The following is a 19694-nucleotide window of genomic DNA, read 5'->3' as shown; positions in this document are numbered from 1 at the left end:
TTGAAATGTGGATAGGCGTGCACGCCGGAAATAATTACACTGACAACTGTCCAGTACAGCCACTTTCACATCATCTGAGTATTGCAGGGCAGTGCTTAACCTTTTATACAAGGAGAACAATGGAGTATACGTCACTATTATGTAAATACAGTCACATTCTAAAAGGCACATTTTGCTTGGCTGAAATATGGGAGAAGTGCAGAAACTTGATACTTGAGGCTCCTCCCCCATTATCTCTTCACTCCCCCTCACATATTCAAGGCCTAGGTACAAGATCCTCAACCTCACATATTCAAGGCCTAGGTACAAGACCCTCACATATTCAAAGCCTAGGTACAAAATCCTCACCCTCACATATTCAAGGCCTAGGTACAAGATCTCACCCTCACATATTCAAGGCCTAGGTACAAGATCCTCACCCTCACATATTCAAGGCCTAGGTACAAGACCCTCACATATTCAAAGCCTAGGTACAAGATCCTCACCCTCACATATGCAAGGCCTAGGTACAAGATCCTCACCCTCACATATGCAAGGCCTAGGTACAAGATCCTCACCCTCACATATTCAAAGCCTAGGTACAAAATCCTCACCCTCACATATTCAAGGCCTAGGTACAAGACCCTCACATATTCAAAGCCTAGGTACAAGATCCTCACCCTCACATATGCAAGGCCTAGGTACAAGATCCTCACCCTCACATATTCAAGGCCTAGGTACAAGATCCTCACATATTCAAGGCCTAGGTACAAGACCCTCACATATTCAAGGCCTAGGTACAAGATCCTCACAGCTCGACGGGAGGGGTTGAGAACATCGCTCTGAACAAACAAGTTGAGGACTGCAAAGCCCAGCAGACAAAATATATACGCACAACACATATATTTAGAAATATGAAAAAGTATAAAAGTAAATACATATAAAATGTATATTTTAAACAGGAAACCGAATAGGCATTTTACCAAATCCATCACATTGGTGGCGCTAGATCAGCGGGCTCCAAAATGGGGGCCAGATGTAGCCCTGTGCTTGCCTTTATCTGACCCCTTGGGGCACTTTTCCTAAAACGGTTTACAAGGCACTATCGCCGACGCCGGTGACGGGGCGCCGTTCCTCCCGCCGGTGACGGGGCGCCGTTCCTCCCGCCGGTGACGGGGCGCCGTTCCTCCCGCCGGTGACGGGGCGCCGTTCCTCCCGCCGGTGACGGGGCGCCGTTCCTCCCGCTGACCTTCCCCCCATAATGAGTCTCTGCATTATTCCATCCAGGGCACCCCTGTGCAGGCACCAGCTGAGCGCACCCCGGGACATCTGTCTGGGTCAGGGGCTTTCTGACAGACTCTTCTTGGTTTTACCTTTCAGGTGACTGTGAAGACCATGGCCCAACATGAAGAGCTGATGAAGAAAACGGAAACCATGAACGTGCTAATAGAAACCAATAAATTGTTGAGAGAAGATAAAGAAAAACTCGATCAAAATCTTCAGCAACTTCAGGCCAAGGTGAGCAACTGGCCGATCGTTCAGTATTCTGGTGTCATCGTGTAAAGGTTACAATAGAAACAATTGACCTCCAGATGATTCCCCCCCCCCCCCCCCATCCCCACCACCACTGAAAGAAAGCTCTAGTTCTGGGAAAAAAGGATGTAAATTTAATTTGGGTGCAGTGTTGCATGACCGTACAATTGTCAGTTAAAGTAATGCAGTTCCGTATTGCAAAAAATGACCTGGTCAGGAAGGGGGGGGTGGGAAATCTTCTGGAAGGGGGGGGATTATCTGTACATGAACCCCTGTAGATTCGACGATATACTGGGCTGGATGACATCATCTGAAGAGGGAGGGGTTAATCTGCTACACTTAGATGCGCTGTCCCCCTGTGTTCTTGTCCCGCTAGACGCTGGTAACTGTGCTGGGAGCACACACGGAGCGCGCCCTCTTGGCACGTTTGGGTATGCAAATATGCGGCCTCTCAGCGTCAAGGTCCACCCACTGATAGGCCGCACATTTGCCTACTGCGGACGCAAAGGGGCTAAAGTAGAATTCCAGCCCCACCTAGTCTTCATGTCCCCTCCTCTCTCCTACCTATGTCTGGAAGGTGTATAGACTTACCTACTTTCATGTGATTCTGCTTCCCTGTGTCAGCCAGTGGCGGCTGCAGGGGAGAAGAGAGCACCAGCAATGGCCGGGACGGTCCTGAAATCCCCCCCCTTTCCCTGCAGCTGTTGATGGCTAACAGGAGGATCACATGACCGGGGCGGGCTGATAATAGGCAAGTATATACATCTTTCCTACACAGGTTAATCAGCAGAGGTGTTTGGAGGGGGTGGGAACATTGAGAACAATTAGGTTTAGGGTGGAGTTCTACTTTAAATTTTAATGTGATACATATCTGGCAAAACATAAAAACTGAGTTGGATCTGTTCTATGGCCAACAGCAGCTTCTGCGGACCTTTTTTTTTTTTTTTTTTTTTTTTTTTGCATGCTTACATGCCTTCTTTTGATACTTAAAAAAAAAAAATAATATAGTCTTTGATTTGTATATATATTTTTAGATATTTATTTTATTTATTTATTAAAAATTGTAAAAAAAAATAAAATAAAAGATAGATAGATAGATAGATAGATAGATAGATAGATAGATAGATAGATAGATAGATAGATAGATAATAGATAGATGATAGATAGATGATAGATAGATGATAGATAGATAGATGATAGATAGATAGATGATAGATAGATAGATGATAGATAGATGATAGATAGATGATAGATAGATGATAGATAGATGATAGATAGATAGATGATAGATAGATGATAGATAGATGATAGATAGATAGATGATAGATAGATGATAGATAGATGATAGATAGATAGATAGATGATAGATAGATAGATGATAGATAGATAGATGATAGATAGATAGATGATAGATAGATAGATGATAGATAGATAGATAGATAGATAGATGATAGATAGATAGATGATAGATAGATGATAGATAGATGATAGATAGATGATAGATAGATAGATGATAGATAGATAGATAATAGATAGATGATAGATAGATGATAGATAGATAGATAGATGATAGATAGATAGATGATAGATAGATAGATGATAGATAGATAGATGATAGATAGATAGATAGATAGATAGATGATAGATAGATAGATGATAGATAGATAGATGATAGATAGATAGATGATAGATAGATGATAGATAGATGATAGATAGATGATAGATAGATAGATGATAGATAGATAGATGATAGATAGATAGATAGATAATAGATAGATAGATGATAGATAGATGATAGATAGATGATAGATAGATGATAGATAGATGATAGATAGATAGATGATAGATAGATAGATAGATAATAGATAGATGATAGATAGATGATAGATAGATGATAGATAGATAGATGATAGATAGATAGATGATAGATAGATGATAGATAGATGATAGATAGATAGATGATAGATAGATAGATAGATAATAGATAGATGATAGATAGATGATAGATAGATAGATAATAGATAGATAGATGGATGGATGATGGATGGATATAGTTGTACTACTCCCTGTATTTATTTTCAGATTCGAAAGCTTGAATCAAATATTTTGCCTTTGCAAGAGTCCAACTCTGAACTGAGTGAGAAGAGCGGCATGCTTCAAGCAGAAAAGAAGCTGCTTGAGGAAGACGTGAAGCGTTGGAAGGCGAGAACACAGGTATGGCGTTTGGAGGATTTCCTAAGATGGATGTCTAAAAAAATAGATACATTTTTAAAAAAAAATTGCACTTTAATCACTTTCCGCCCGCTCACAGCAAATATACTGCGAGGGGCTGCAGGGATGGGCTCAGCAATGCAAATGTACGTTGCCGGCTTGCTTCCAGGGAGATCACTGCTCTTGAGCCTCTGCTTTATAAAAAAACAAGAGAGTTGTGTGTTTTTAAAATTGAAACAAAACGTTTAAAAAAAAAAAAAATATACAAAAGTTAGTGTTTATAAATTCTTTATTTGAAGGACAATTCAGCATTAGGACTCCATAGCAATGCGGCCGATTTTGAAGCCATTTCTAAATAAAATTGAATTTGAATTGTTTTCATTTCTGTCTTCTCTGTCCATCGTCAGCACTTATTAAATCAGCAGAAAGACACGGATGCCGAGGAGAACAAGAAGCTGCTTTCTGAAAGAGACGTCAATGTGAAGCGAATTCAGCAACTCACCGAGGACGTCGGGAAACTGAAAACAGAGACTGCGAGGTAAGTGCCGCTTTCCCTGACAACTCTCAAATCTTGTTGTTTACAAAAAGTGTTTAGATTTTGTCTGCTGTCATCCTGGACTAAAGAACCGATGAATGTCCCTAACATACAATTCTTGGCAGACTCGACTCACTACACGCGTGTGTATGTAGAACATGGATATTGAGGGACATTTCTGTCCTCCTTAGATTTCCTTCTCATGCCTTCATATTCACCCGAGGGGCCCTGGGGCAGGCCGGATCTCAGAAGGGTTTAGTTGACTGAGCCGCCTTGAATGTTCCCTACAGATTAACCCCTTCCAGTCCGGACACTTTATATTGGCCAATCAGTGATCACATGCAGAGTAGTAAGCAAGATGTCACTTCTGCCATCATTGCTTGCTACGTGTGAAATCTGTGAATGATCACCGAGATCACATGGTACAGGGCTATTCCCAACAGCCTTGTACCATGTGACAAGCTGTGACCAATCACAGCTCACACAGTATTTCTCAATGGCTGCAAGAATGCAGCCAGAGAGAAGGAGAAATGATTGCTTTTATGCCACCCCCCTCTGCCAATCCCTCCACTGGCCTCCACTCAGTGTCCTCTACCCCCCTCTGCCAATCCCTCCACTGGCTTCCGATTGTGCAACGGATCAAATTCAAAATCCTAACACTGACGTACAAAGCCGTCCACCATACTGCCCCGAACTACATCACCGACCTAATATCCAAGTACCGCCCAACACGCACACTCCGCTCCTCACAAGACCTCCTTCTCTCTAGTTCCCTGGTCTCCTCCTCCCATGCCCGCCTCCAGGACTTCTCCAGGGTGTCACCCATCCTCTGGAACTCCCTGCCCCAACCCATCAGATTATCACCTACTCTCCTCTCCTTTAGGTGCACCCTGAAAACCCATCTCTTCAGGGAAGCCTACCCCACCCCCTGCTAACTTGCCGACCTCCTCCACTCTTCCTACCACCCCATCCCCCACAGCTATCTCCTCCTGTACCACCATCCCCCCCCCCTCCTAGATTGTAAGCTCCAAGGATCAGGGCCCTCGATCCCCTCATGTTTTGCATTGTATTGGTATTGTTCTGTCACATGTTCTGTCCCCCCTTTGTAATGTACAGCGCTGAGCCAACTATTGGCGCTTTATAAATACTGTATAATATGTAAAAATAAAAAAAATGTAAACAAATTTTAAAATATTATTTTTGGTTATAAATTAATTTGGATTTTTTTTTTTTTACTAAAAAGATAATGGAATACATTTTGGCCAAGATTTATGATGAAATATTATTTATTTGCAAAATTTTATAAGAAAAACACTTCTGTTCAAACTTTTTAGACTTTTTAATTTATATAGCAACAAAAATAAAACTCCCAGCGGTGAATAAATACCACCAAAATAAAGTTTTATCTGTCTAAAAAAAAAATGCTAAAAAATTCATATTGGTACAGTGTTGCATGACCGCACAATTGTCATTCAAAGTGTGATAGCGCTGAAAGCTGAAAATTGGCCTGGGGGGGAAGGGGGGGAAAGTGTCCGGACTGGAAGGGGGGGAAAGTGTCCGGACTGGAAGGGGGGGAAAGTGTCCGGACTGGAAGGGGGGGAAAGTGTCCGGACTGGAAAGGGGGTGAAAGTGTCCGGACTGGAAAGGGGGTGAAAGTGTCCGGACTGGAAGAGGGTGAAAGTGTCCGGACTGGAAGGGGGTGAAAGTGTCCGGACTGGAAGGGGGGAAAGTGTCCGGACTGGAAGGGGGGGAAAGTGTCCGGACTGGAAGGGGGTGAAAGTGTCCGGACTGGAAGTGGGGTGAAAGTGTCCGGACTGGAAGTGGGGTGAAAGTGTCCGGACTGGAAGGGGGGGGAAAGTGTCCGGACTGGAAGGGGGGGGAAAGTGTCCGGACTGGAAGGGGGGGAAAGTGTCCGGACCAGAAGGGGGGGGGGGTGAAAGCGGTGGAAGTGGTTAAACCAGCTTCCCCCCCCCAATATATTCTGATGATTTCTGTTGACCGTATTGATGACAGGTTGAATGCCGCCCTAAATACGAGCCAAAGTCAGTGTCAGAACGTAAGAGAAGATCTGACGAAACACAAAACCGAGAAGGAAAATCTCCAGAAAGAACTTGAGGTTAAAGTCGCCGACATCCAAGAAAAAATCAAAACCATCACACAGGTTAAAAAGATCGGAAGGAGATACAAGACGCAGTATGAGGAGCTGAAGGTTCAGCACGACAAGGTAACCACCTCTAGGGGTTTGTATTTGATTTGTTCAGCTTTGTTCCTGGACTTGTCCTCCTCGGGAGCAGATCCGGTGGAATGAGATCCAGTGTTCCCCGGCCTTCCCAAACGCAGTCCCTGCCACCGTCGCATGCCCTCGCGTGGTCCCCAGGCTCTGGGGCAGGATGGGGATAGTGGAGCGGAGGGTCCAGTTCATAGATTTGCATGAAGTAATTATACAAACGTGTGTGTTTTTTTTTTTGTTGCTGTTTTTAGTTGGTTGCCGAGACCTCCACAGCTCAAGCAGCACAGTTTGAAGAGCAAGCTTCCCAGAAGGAGATCCAGGAGTTGAAGGATTCTCGGGCAAAGGCTGAAGCAAAGATCTCAGCACTGGAAGGTCAACTGGAGGCCTTGCAAAAGGTGAGTGACTTGGTGGTGCATGACCGTAGGTGCAGCTGAGTGACTTGTGGTGCATGCATGACCGTAGGTGCAGCTGAGTGACTTGTGGTGCATGCATGACTATAGGTGCAGCTGAGTGACTTGTGGTGCATGCATGACCATAGGTGCAGCTGAGTGACTTGGTGTTTGTGGTGCATGCATGACTGTAGGTGCAGCTGAGTGACTTGGTGGTGCATGCATGACCGTAGGTGCAGCTGAGTGACTTGGTGTTTGTGGTGCATGCATGACTGTAGGTGCAGCTGAGTGACTTGGTGGTGCATGCATGACCATAGGTGCAGCTGAGTGACTTGGTGTTTGTGGTGCATGCATGACCGTAGGTGCAGCTGAGTGACTTGGTGGTGCATGCATGACCATAGGTGCAGCTGAGTGACTTGGTGTTTGTGGTGCATGCATGACCGTAGGTGCAGCTGAGTGACTTGGTGGTGCATGCATGACCATAGGTGCAGCTGAGTGACTTGGTGGTGCATGCATGACTGTAGGTGCAGCTGAGTGACTTGTGGTGCATGCATGACTATAGGTGCAGCTGAGTGACTTGTGGTGCATGCATGACCATAGGTGCAGCTGAGTGACTTGGTGTTTGTGGTGCATGCATGACCGTAGGTGCAGCTGAGTGACTTGGTGGTGCATGCATGACCGTAGGTGCAGCTGAGTGACTTGGTGGTGCATGCATGACCGTAGGTGCAGCTGAGTGACTTGGTGGTGCATGCATGACCGTAGGTGCAGCTGAGTGACTTGGTGGTGCATGCATGACCGTAGGTGCAGCTGAGTGACTTGGTGGTGCATGCATGACTGTAGGTGCAGCTGAGTGACTTGTGGTGCATGCATGACTATAGGTGCAGCTGAGTGACTTGTGGTGCATGCATGACCGTAGGTGCAGCTGAGTGACTTGGTGTTTGTGGTGCATGCATGACTGTAGGTGCAGCTGAGTGACTTGGTGGTGCATGCATGACCGTAGGTGCAGCTGAGTGACTTGGTGTTGGTGGTGCATGCATGACCGTAGGTGCAGCTGAGTGACTTGGTGTTGGTGGTGCATGCATGACCGTAGGTGCAGCTGAGTGACTTGGTGTTTGTGGTGCATGCATGACCGTAGGTGCAGCTGTAGGTTGGAGCCCACAGTATTCTGAATACACAATTGCACGTGGTTTTCTGGGGTCGTGGCTGAAGCGATCAGACATAACCCTGGTCTATATGTTAGCCGTTTCTCTTTCTGGTAAAAGCGATCCAAGCAGCTGATTAGCCGCTGGATCGCTTTTGAAAGCTGCGGAAGGGGAGAAGGGGACACCCCCTAACCCTAGACGCTGCTCGCCGGGAAACCAGTCCTGCAGCTGCGGCTCCTGGACACAGATGGGGAAAAGCCAGATTCTTTCCTCACCTCTAGGATCTAGGAGGACCAGAGCAAACGTCATGACGTCACTTCCAGTCTGAGCTGGATGTAAACAAATTTTTATTTTTCTTCTCATAAGATCAATCTTTTTTTTTTTTTTGTTCTATTGTTATGCTTTTAAAGAGGACCTGTCATGTCTTATTTCTGTTACAAGGAATGTTTACATTAAAATGTTTATGTATATATGCATGCGGCTGCTGAACACAGAGGTGAGGAAAGACCAGATTCTTTCCTAACCTCTATGATCTAGGAGGACCAGAGCAAATGTCATGACATCACTTCCTGTCTGAGCTGGATGTAAACAATTTTTTTTTTTTGTTTTGTTATGCTTTTAAAGGTAGTGGAGACATTGATGTCTTTACTATGAGGACCCGTCACCCTTATACAAGGGATGTTTAAGTTCTTTGTAAAAGGAATACAAATATATATATATATAATGTGTGTATATATATTTTTCAGGTATTTACCAAAACATATTCAAGCTATATAATAAATATATAATTTATTTATAATGGATATGGGCTGAAAGTGCACAGTCTCAGGTGTAATTTGAGGGTATGTACATCCACATTGGAATATTCTGCAATGGCCGAGTCCATCACCTGATCTCCACCCCACTGAGCATACATTTCACTGGCTGAAGGCAAAACTAAAGGCAGAAAGACCCCCAAACAAAGAACAACTGAAGAGCCTGGCAAAGCATCAGAAAGGAGGAAACCCAGTCTTTGGTCATGTCCGTGGGTTCCAGACTTCAGGCAAAGCATCAGAAAGGAGGAAACCCGGTCTTTGGTCATGTCCATGGGTTCCAGACTTCAGGCAAAGCATCAGAAAGGAGGAAACCCAGTCTTTGGTCATGTCCATGGGTTCCAGACTTCAGGCAAAGCATCAGAAAGGAGGAAACCCGGTCTTTGGTCATGTCCATGGGTTCCAGACTTCAGGCAAAGCATCAGAAAGGAGGAAACCCGGTCTTTGGTCACGTCCATGGGTTCCAGACTTCAGGCAAAGCATCAGAAAGGAGGAAACCCAGTCTTTGGTCATGTCCATGGGTTCCAGACTTCAGGCAAAGCATCAGAAAGGAGGAAACCCAGTCTTTGGTCATGTCCATGGGTTCCAGACTTCAGGCAAAGCGTCAGAAAGGCAGAAGCCCAGTCTTTGGTCATGTCCATGGGTTCCAGACTTCAGGCAAAGCATCAGAAAGGAGGAAACCCAGTCTTTGGTCATGTCCATGGGTCCCAGACTTCAGGCGAAGCATCAGAAAGGAGGAAACCCAGTCTTTGGTCATGTCCATGGGTTCCAGACTTCAGGCAAAGCATCAGAAAGGAGGAAACCCAGTCTTTGGTCATGTCCATGGGTTCCAGACTTCAGGCGAAGCATCAGAAAGGAGGAAACCCAGTCTTTGGTCATGTCCATGGGTTCCAGACTTCAGGCGAAGCATCAGAAAGGAGGAAACCCGGTCATTGGTCATGTCCATGGGTTCCAGTCTTCAGGCGAAGCATCAGAAAGGAGGAAACCCAGTCTTTGGTCATGTCCATGGGTTCCAGACTTCAGGCGAAGCATCAGAAAGGAGGAAACCCAGTCTTTGGTCATGTCCATGGGTCCCAGACTTCAGGCAAAGCATCAGAAAGGAGGAAACCCAGTCTTTGGTCATGTCCATGGGTTCCAGACTTCAGGCGAAGCATCAGAAAGGAGGAAACCCAGTCTTTGGTCATGTCCATGGGTTCCAGACTTCAGGCGAAGCATCAGAAAGGAGGAAACCCAGTCTTTGGTCATGTCCATGGGTTCCAGACTTCAGGCGAAGCATCATAAAGGAGGAAACCCAGTCTTTGGTCATGTCCATGGGTTCCAGACTTCAGGCGAAGCATCAGAAAGGAGGAAACCCAGTCTTTGGTCATGTCCATGGGTTCCAGACTTCAGGCGAAGCATCAGAAAGGAGGAAACCCAGTCTTTGGTCATGTCCATGGGTTCCAGACTTCAGGCAAAGCATCAGAAAGGAGGAAACCCGGTCTTTGGTCACGTCCATGGGTTCCAGACTTCAGGCAAAGCATCAGAAAGGAGGAAACCCAGTCTTTGGTCACGTCCATGGGTTCCAGACTTCAGGCAAAGCATCAGAAAGGAGGAAACCCAGTCTTTGGTCACGTCCATGGGTTCCAGACTTCAGGCAAAGCATCAGAAAGGAGGAAACCCAGTCTTTGGTCATGTCCATGGGTTCCAGACTTCAGGCGAAGCATCAGAAAGGAGGAAACCCAGTCTTTGGTCATGTCCATGGGTTCCAGACTTCAGGCGAAGCATCAGAAAGGAGGAAACCCGGTCTTTGGTCATGTCCATGGGTTCCAGACTTCAGGCAAAGCATCAGAAAGGAGGAAACCCGGTCTCTGGTCACGTCCATGGGTTCCAGACTTCAGGCAAAGCATCAGAAAGGAGGAAACCCGGTCTTTGGTCACGTCCATGGGTTCCAGACTTCAGGCAAAGCATCAGAAAGGAGGAAACCCGGTCTTTGGTCACGTCCATGGGTTCCAGACTTCAGGCAAAGCATCAGAAAGGAGGAAACTCGGTCTTTGGTCACGTCCATGGGTTCCAGACTTCAGGCAAAGCATCAGAAAGGAGGAAACCCGGTCTTTGGTCATGTCCATGGGTTCCAGACTTCAGGCGAAGCATCAGAAAGGAGGGAAACCCAGTCTTTGGTCATGTCCATGGGTTCCAGACTTCAGGCGAAGCATGAGAAAGGAGGAAACCCAGTCTTTGGTCATGTCCATGGGTTCCAGACTTCAGGCGAAGCATCGGAAAGGAGGAAACCCAGTCTCTGGTCATGTCCATGTGTGACAGACTTCAAAGCATCAGAAAGGAGGAAACCCAGTCTCTGGTCACGTCCATGGGTTCCAGACTTCAAAGCATCAGAAAGGAGGACCCCAGTCTTTGGTCATGTCCATGGGTTCCAGACTTCAGGCAGTCATTGCCAGTAAAGGATTCTCAACAAAATATTACAAATCAACATTTTATTTATGATTGTATTCAATTGTCCAATTACTTTTGGTCCCCCGACTCCAATTGGATGTACATACCCTCAAATTAAACCTGAGAGTCACATGACCCCGGGGAGGGAAAATGGCTCATTGGGCCCAATTTGGACCTTGTCACTTAGGGGTGGAGTCACTTTTGTTGCCGGAGGTTTAGACATTAATGGCGGAGTGTTGATTTATTTTGAGGGGACAGCAAATTTCCATGTTATACAAACTGTACACTGACTACGTCACATTGTAGCAAAGTGTCATTTCCTCAATGTTGTCACATGAAAAGAGAGAGAAAACGGGCTGCATATTTCCTGCACAGAACTGCACCGGAACACACAAAAACGCATCAAAAAGGCACTGTAACACCTTCCTATTTCAATTGAAGAAAAAGAGGGAGGAGCACCAGATCTCATTAAAAATGCACCGGAATGCGATCACGCTTTCACATGCGTTTTTATGCGGTTTTGACGCATTCTGGTGTATTTTTGATGCTTTCCGGTTCGTTTTTCCCCTCCTGTCTTTTTCTTCACATCCGGACTGCGCGTCTATGGTGTGAAGCGACCCCTCGGCACAGAGCACCTGGTAAGGAAATGTCCCTCCTGAACCGCCGATAATCTACAAATCTTTGTGTTTTTGAAGACTGTAGATGAGAGAGAGAATGAAGGGAAAGTTCTGCAGGAACAGATCGCACAGCTCCAGGCAGAGGCGTCCAAAGCTCATAAGGACCTCCAGGAGAAGACCGTGCAGGAGGAGCAACTGCGCCAGCAAATCAACGAGAAGGAGGAGAAAACCAAGAAAACGCTGTTTGCTGCAAAGCAGAGACTCGCACAGCTCACTGTAAGATCCCCTGATGACGTCTTCTATTTATTTGAGCGTAAAAATGGCATTCTGCAAAATGGACCCTTCCAGAGCCAGAAAACATGACGTCCAGCCCAGTATATCATTGAATCTACAGGGGTTCATGTACAGATAACACCTCCCCCTCCAGAGGATTGCCCCCCCCTCTCCCCCTCCAGAGGATTGCCCCCCCCTCTCCCCCTCCAGAGGATTGCCCCCCCCCTCTCCCCCTCCAGAGGATTGCCCCCCCCCCTCTCCCCCTCCAGAGGATTGCCCCCCCCTCTCCCCCTCCAGAGGATTGCCCCCCCCCCTCCCCCTCCAGAGGATTGCCCCCCCCCCTCTCCCCCTCCAGAGGATTGCCCCCCCCTCTCCCCCTCCAGAGGATTGCCCCCCCTCTCCCCCTCCAGAGGATTGTGCCCCCCCTCTCCCCCTCCAGAGGATTGTGCCCCCCTCTCCCCCTCCAGAGGATTGTGCCCCCCCCTCTCCCCTCCAGAGGATTGTGCCCCCCCTCTCCCCCTCCAGAGGATTGTGCCCCCCCCTCTCCCCCTCCAGAGGATTGTGCCCCCCCCTCTCCCCCTCCAGAGGATTGTGCCCCCCCCCTCTCCCCCTCCAGAGGATTGTGCCCCCCCCTCTCCCCTCCAGAGGATTGTGCCCCCCCCTCTCCCCTCCAGAGGATTGTGCCCCCCCCTCTCCCCCTCCAGAGGATTGTGCCCCCCCCCCTCTCCCCCTCCAGAGGATTGTGCCCCCCCCCTCTCCCCCTCCAGAGGATTGTGCCCCCCCCTCTCCCCCTCCCAGAGGATTGTGCCCCCCCCCTCTCCCCTCCCAGAGGATTGTGCCCCCTCCCAGAGGATTGTGCCCCCCCTCTCCCCCTCCCAGAGGATTGTTCCCCCCCTCTCCCCCTCCCAGAGGATTGTGCCCCCCCCTCTCCCCCTCCCAGAGGATTGTGCCCCCCCCCCTCTCCCCCTCCCAGAGGATTGTGCCCCCCCCTCTCCCCCCTCCAGAGGATTGTGCCCCCCCTCTCTCCCTCCAGAGGATTGTGCCCCCCCCCCTCTCCCCCTCCCAGAGGATTGTGCCCCCCCCCCCCTCCCCCTCCCAGAGATTGTGCCCCCCCCTCTCCCCCTCCCAGAGGATTGTGCCCCCCTCTCTCCCCTCCCAGAGGATTGTGCCCCCCCCTCTCCCCTCCCAGAGGATTGTGCCTCCCCCTCCCAGAGGATTGTGCCCCCCCCACTCCCCCTCCCAGAGGATTGTGCCCCCCCCTCTCCCCCTCCCAGAGGATTGTGCCCCCCCCCTCTCCCCTCCCAGAGGATTGTGCCCCCCCCTCTCCCCCTCCAGAGGATTGTGCCCCCCCCTCTCCCCCTCCCAGAGGATTGTGCCCCCCCTCCCCCTCCCAGAGGATGTGCCCCCCCTCTCCCCTCCCAGAGGATTGTTCCCCCCCTCTCCCCCTCCCAGAGGATTGTGCCCCCCCCTCTCCCCCTCCCAGAGGATTGTGCCCCCCCCCTCTCCCCTCCCAGAGGATTGTGCCCCCCCCTCTCCCCCTCCCAGAGGATTGTGCCCCCCCCTCTCCCCCTCCCAGAGGATTGTGCCCCCCCTCTCCCCCTCCCAGAGGATTGTGCCCCCCCTCTCTCCCTCCCAGAGGATTGTGCCCCCCCCCCTCTCCCCCTCCCGAGGATTGTGCCCCCCCCCCTCCCCCTCCCAGAGGATTGTGCCCCCCCCCCTCCCCCTCCCAGAGGATTGTGCCCCCCCTCTCCCCCTCCCAGAGGATTGTGCCCCCCCCTCTCCCCTCCCAGAGGATTGTGCCCCCCCCCTCTCCCCCTCCCAGAGGATTGTGCCCCCCCTCTCCCCCTCCCAGAGGATTGTGCCCCCCCCTCTCCCCCTCCCAGAGGATTGTGCCCCCCCCACTCCCCTCCCAGAGGATTGTGCCCCCCCCCACTCCCCCTCCCAGAGGATTGTGCCCCCCCACTCCCCCTCCCAGAGGATTGTGCCCCCCCCCACTCCCCCTCCCAGAGGATTGTGCCCCCCCCCCTCTCCCCTCCCAGAGGATTGTGCCCCCCCCCCTCCCCCTCCCAGAGGATTGTGCCCCCCCCCTCTCCCCCTCCCAGAGGATTTTGCCCTCTCCCCTCCCAGAGGATTGTGCCCCCCCTCTCCCCCTCCCCCCTCCCCTCCCAGAGGATTGTGCCCCCCCCCTCCCAGAGGATTGTGCCCCCCCCCTCCCAGAGGATTGTGCCCCCCCCTCTCCCCCTCCCAGAGGATTGTGCCCCCCCCCTCCCAGAGGATTGTGCCCCCCCCCTCTCCCCCTCCCAGAGGATTGTGCCCCCCCCCTCTCCCCCTCCCAGAGGATTGTGCCCCCCCCCTCTCCCCCTCCCAGAGGATTGTGCCCCCCCCCCCTCTCCCCCTCCCAGAGGATTGTGCCCCCCCCCTCTCCCCCTCCCAGAGGATTGTGCCCCCCCCCTCTCCCCCTCCCAGAGGATTGTGCCCCCCCCCTCTCCCCCTCCCAGAGGATTGTGCCCCCCCCCTCTCCCCCTCCCAGAGGATTGTGCCCCCCCCTCTCCCCCTCCCAGAGGATTGTGCCCCCCCCCTCTCCCCCTCCCAGAGGATTGTGCCCCCCCCCTCTCCCCCTCCCAGAGGATTGTGCCCCCCCCCTCTCCCCCTCCCAGAGGATTGTGCCCCCCCCCTCTCCCCCTCCCAGAGGATTGTGCCCCCCCCCCTCTCCCCCTCCCAGAGGATTGTGCCCCCCCCTCTCCCCCTCCCAGAGGATTGTGCCCCCCCCCCTCTCCCCCTCCCAGAGGATTGTGCCCCCCCTCTCTCCCTCCCAGAGGATTGTGCCCCCCTCTCCCCCTCCCAGAGGATTGTGCCCCCCCCCTCTCCCCCTCCCAGAGGATTGTGCCCCCCCCTCTCCCCCTCCCAGAGGATTGTGCCCCCCCCCCTCTCCCCCTCCCAGAGGATTGTGCCCCCCCCTCTCCCCCTCCCAGAGGATTGTGCCCCCCCCCACTCCCCCTCCCAGAGGATTGTGCCCCCCCCTCTCCCCCTCCCAGAGGATTGTGCCCCCCCTCTCCCCCTCCCAGAGGATTGTGCCCCCCCCCTCTCCCCCTCCCAGAGGATTGTGCCCCCCCCCTCTCCCCCTCCCAGAGGATTGTGCCCCCCCCTCTCCCCCTCCCAGAGGATTGTGCCCCCCCCTCTCCCCCTCCCAGAGGATTGTGCCCCCCCCCTCTCCCCCTCCCAGAGGATTGTGCCCCCCCCCTCCCAGAGGATTGTGCCCCCCCCTCTCCCCCTCCCAGAGGATTGTGCCCCCCCCCTCCCAGAGGATTGTGCCCCCCCCCTCTCCCCCTCCCAGAGGATTGTGGCCCCCCCCTCCCAGAGGATTGTGCCCCCCCCCTCTCCCCCTCCCAGAGGATTGTGCCCCCCCCTCTCCCCCTCCCAGAGGATTTTGCCCCCCCCCCCTCTCCCCCTCCCAGAGGATTTTGCCCCCCCCTCCCCCTCCCAGAGGATTGTGCCCCCCCCCCTCTCCCCCTCCCCCCCCTCCCAGAGGATTGTGCCCCCCCCCCTCCCAGAGGATTGTGCCCCCCCCCCCTCCCAGAGGATTGTGCCCCCCCCCTCCCAGAGGATTGTGCCCCCCCTCCCAGAGGATTGTGCCCCCCCCCCTCTCCCCCTCCCAGAGGATTGTGCCCCCCCCCCTCTCCCCCTCCCAGAGGATTGTGCCCCCCCCCCTCTCCCCCTCCCAGAGGATTGTGCCCCCCCCCTCTCCCCCTCCCAGAGGATTGTGCCCCCCCCCCCTCTCCCCCTCCCAGAGGATTGTGCCCCCCCCCCTCTCCCCCTCCCAGAGGATTGTGCCCCCCCCCCCTCTCCCCCTCCCAGAGGATTGTGCTCCCCCCCTCCCAGAGGATTGTGCCCCCCCCCCCTCTCCCCCTCCCAGAGGATTGTGCCCCCCCCCCTCTCCCCCTCCCAGAGGATTGTGCCCCCCCCCCTCTCCCCCTCCCAGAGGATTGTGCCCCCCCCCCTCTCCCCCTCCCAGAGGATTGGGCCCCCCCCCAATCTCCCAGAGGATTGTGCCCCCCCAATCTCCCAGAAGATTGCCCCCCCCCCCAATCTCCCAGAGGATTGCCCCCCCCCCAATCTCCCAGAGGATTGCCCCCCCCCCCAATCTCCCAGAGGATTGCCCCCCCCCCCAATCTCCCAGAGGATTGCCCCCCCCCCAATCTCCCAGAGGATTGCCCCCCAATCTCCCAGAGGATTGCCCCCTCCCCTTCCTGACCAGGCCATTTTTTGCCATACGGCGCTGCGTTACTTTAATAGACAATTACGCGGTCGTGCAACACCGCACCCAAAATTAAATTGATGTCCTTTTTTTTTTTTTTTTCCACGAATTGAGATTTCTTTCGGTGGTATTGGATCGCCTGTGCGGTTTTGATTTTTTTTTTGCGCTATTAAAAAGACAATTTTGAGAAAAGAAAACAATATTTTGGACTTTTTGCTATAAAACATGTCCAGTAAAAAAATTTAAATAAAATTTTTCGTCACAAATTTCGGTCAAAATGTATTCTGCGACATCTTTCCGGGAAAAAAAAAATCCCAGTACGTGTTAATTGGTTTACGTGAAAGTTATCGCGTTTACAAATGGCGGTATAGATACTGGGATTTTTTTGTTTTTTCTACTAGTATGGCGGAGATCAGCGACTTGTATCGGGACTGCGGCGGGCATTCTGACACTGGGGGGGGGGGGGACTGACTTGGTGTCACTAACATCCCCAGTGACACCAATACAGTGATCAGTGCTAATATAAAGCACCGACACTGTATTAATGGCACTGGGCAGGAAGGGGTTAATGTGAGGGGCGATCAAAGGGTTAACTGTGTGCTGGGACTGTTTTACTAAAGGCGGGCGGGATGCTTCACTGTAAGCACACTGATCGGGATAGCTGTGCTGTGCAGTGGGCCTGAGCTGATAGGGAGGAGGACTGTTAGTAAACAGAGGCAGGAAGGGGTTAACATCTCTGGGATCAAAGGGTTACCTGTGTGCTGGGATTTACTAGGGGGGTGCTTCACTGTAATCACATTGATCGGGATGGCTGTGCTGTGCGCCGTAGCTGACAGGGAGGATTGTTAGTAAACAAACCAGTCCTCCTCCCCATTGGAGATGCTCAGTAATCACTAGGCGCCGGCGGGTAACCACCGGCCGGGACCCAGTGATTGACATGGTGGCACGGGTAGGGCGCTCCCGTGGCTTGTGCACCCTCCCTCCCCGGAAATGCACAATCACGTATATATCTGTGAATTTGCGCACCCGCGCCGCCCTTCTATATGGCGGCGGGGACGCGGTTGATGTGTGTCGGGTGTTCATCTCTGAGGTTTCCTCTCACGAAGGTCTGAAGGAACAACTTACAAGCGACAATGAAGAGTTGAAGCAACGAATCGCGTCTCTCGAACAGCAGAAGGAGGAGCTGGAAGTCCGCATGAGTGCTTTGAAGTCGCAATACGAAGGACGCATCTGTCGCCTGGAGCGGGAAATGCGTGAGCAGCAAGAGCGACACCAGGAGCAACGGGACGAGAATCAGGAAACGTCAAAAGTAAAACTTTTCTCATTTGGTTTGCGCGGTTTCCGGGTTTTTCTTTTTTTTTAGGTTTTTCCTGACATTCAGTAAAATCAGATTTCTTTTCAGGTCCCCGAGCAACGGCAGATCACTGTGAAGCCAACGGCGGCTCCTGGGGAGAGAGGGACGTAAGTACCGCCTCCAGCCGACCACTTCCTAGGGAAGGGGCCTCCAAACAAAGGGCCAGGTTACCCTGCTTCAGACTTTTTTTAATTTTTTACTTGGACTGAGGGCTCCTGTGCACTGCGGCGGCTGAACTGACGTTTAGGAACAGTGAGCGTTTTTTTCAGCAGCCCCTGAACTCTCCTTTATGTGTTCCTATGTGTCTCCATGTACACGTCGCAGGTTACAGGCGTTTTCTTGAAAGCACAAAAATAGCGTTCAGGAGTGGAGTTTACCGGCTTCGCAAAAGCTTCTAAAAGCGTTTATGCGCGTTTGCGTTTAGACACTTTTTTTTTTTTTTTTTTTTTTTGGACTGGACCATATCCAGATGCTGTCCAGAACCTTTTTTTCTTCATCAAAAATGCATGTAAAGCGTTTTCTATGTATTCAAATGGACCCGGTACACCGGCGCAGTCAGTTCCAGGTTTTGTGTGAAGGAAAAAATGGTAGAACGCGCCACATTACGCTCATGATGGGATCCATGGTGAATACAACCAGAAAAGACCGGTCATCTCCACACATACTGCTCTCTCTGCTCCTGCTCTCTCTGCTCCTGCTCTCTCTGCTCCTGCTCTCTCTGCTCCTGCTCTCTCTGCTCCTGCTCTCTCTGCTCCTGCTCTCTCTGCTCCTGCTCTCTCTGCTCCTGCTCTCTCTGCTCCTGCTCTCTCTGCTCCTGCTCTCTCTGCTCCTGCTCTCTCTGCTCCTGCTCTCTCTGCTCCCGCTCTCTCTGCTCCCGCTCTCTCTGCTCCCGCTCTCTCTGCTCCCGCTCTCTCTGCTCCCGCTCTCTCTGCTCCCGCTCTCTCTGCTCTCGCTCTCTCTGCTCTTGCTCGCTCTCTCTGCTCTTGCTCCCCCTGCTTCTTCTGCTCTCTCTCTCCTGCTCCCCCTGCTTCTTCTGCTCTCTTCTCCTGCTCCCCCTGCTTCTTCTGCTCCCGCTCTCTCCCTGCTCCCGCTCTCTCCCTGCTCCCGCTCTCTCCCTGCTCCCGCCTCTCCCCGCTTCTCACAAAATGTCTGAAATAGTTAATTATTTACTGTTTTTTATTTTATTTTGTGCATTCTGGGCATTTGGATCTCCTCAGGTTACCTTTTAAAAACGCAGCTAAACTACCTTTTTTTAATGTTTTCTAGCAGTCAGTTTCCAGCGGTCAGAAGAGTTTTTCAAATGCCCCATGTACATGAGCTCTAATGGCGGCGATCAGCAACTTATAGCGGGACTGCGGCAGGCATTCTGACACTGGGGGGGCGGGGAACTGACTTGGTGTCACTGACATCCTCAATGACACCAATACAGTCATCAGTGCTGATAAAAAGCCCTGACACTGTACTAATGGCACTGGGCAGGAAGGGGTTAACATGTGGGGCCATCAAAGGGTTAACTGTGTGCTAGGTGTGTTTTACTATGGGGCGGGGTCTGTGTACTTCACTGTAAGCACACAGTTTGCATGGCTGTGCTGTGCCTCGTGCGCACCCTACCCAGAAATGCAAAATCGTGTGTGTATACGTGATTTTGCGCACCCGTGCCGCCCTGTAGCAGTATTTCTGATATATGGCGGTCAGTAAGCGGTTAATTTATAAAATTAAATATAAATAAATCGGTGACCAAATACCACCATAAGAAAGCTATTTGTTCCTCCCCTGGACGTCAGTGAGGGAGGGGGCACTGTTCCTCCCACAAAAACCACAACACACCCCCTATTTGTGTGGGGAATAAATTATATAAATTTCATTTGAGTACAGTGTTGCATGACCGCACCAGTTAAAGTAGCGCAGTGCTGAATAGCAAAAAATGTCCAGGTGAT

The 19694-nt window shown here is 51.5% G+C and overlaps 1 protein-coding gene across 2 annotated transcripts in view; it reads left to right on the top strand.

The window, feature by feature from the left end:
* The window catches only part of TPR (translocated promoter region, nuclear basket protein), a 76589-nt gene extending 58674 nt beyond the window's left edge, over positions 1–17915 (top strand). Inside the window, exons 27-34 of one of the 2 annotated variants that reach the window (XM_089667317.1) lie at positions 1360–1497; positions 3595–3726; positions 4131–4261; positions 6272–6482; positions 6740–6883; positions 11954–12152; positions 17510–17712; positions 17806–17915. In XM_089667317.1, coding sequence (XP_089523443.1) covers positions 1360–1497; positions 3595–3726; positions 4131–4261; positions 6272–6482; positions 6740–6883; positions 11954–12152; positions 17510–17712; positions 17806–17868 — 1221 coding nt within the window. In that variant the 3' untranslated portion in view covers positions 17869–17915. Of the gene's footprint in view, positions 1–1359; positions 1498–3594; positions 3727–4130; positions 4262–6271; positions 6483–6739; positions 6884–11953; positions 12153–17509; positions 17713–17793 lie in introns of both variants that reach the window. The other variant, XM_089667316.1, reaches the window with a different exon arrangement.
* The last annotated feature ends 1779 nt before the right edge of the window (positions 17916–19694 follow it).

This window comes from Staurois parvus, unplaced genomic scaffold (assembly GCF_062004578.1).
Source record: "Staurois parvus isolate SC_StPar_1 unplaced genomic scaffold, SC_StPar_1.0 ptg003172l, whole genome shotgun sequence".
Lineage (NCBI taxonomy): Eukaryota > Metazoa > Chordata > Amphibia > Anura > Ranidae > Staurois > Staurois parvus.
Note: the sequence above shows the minus strand (reverse complement) of the source record. Positions and strands in the feature narration are given on the sequence as shown.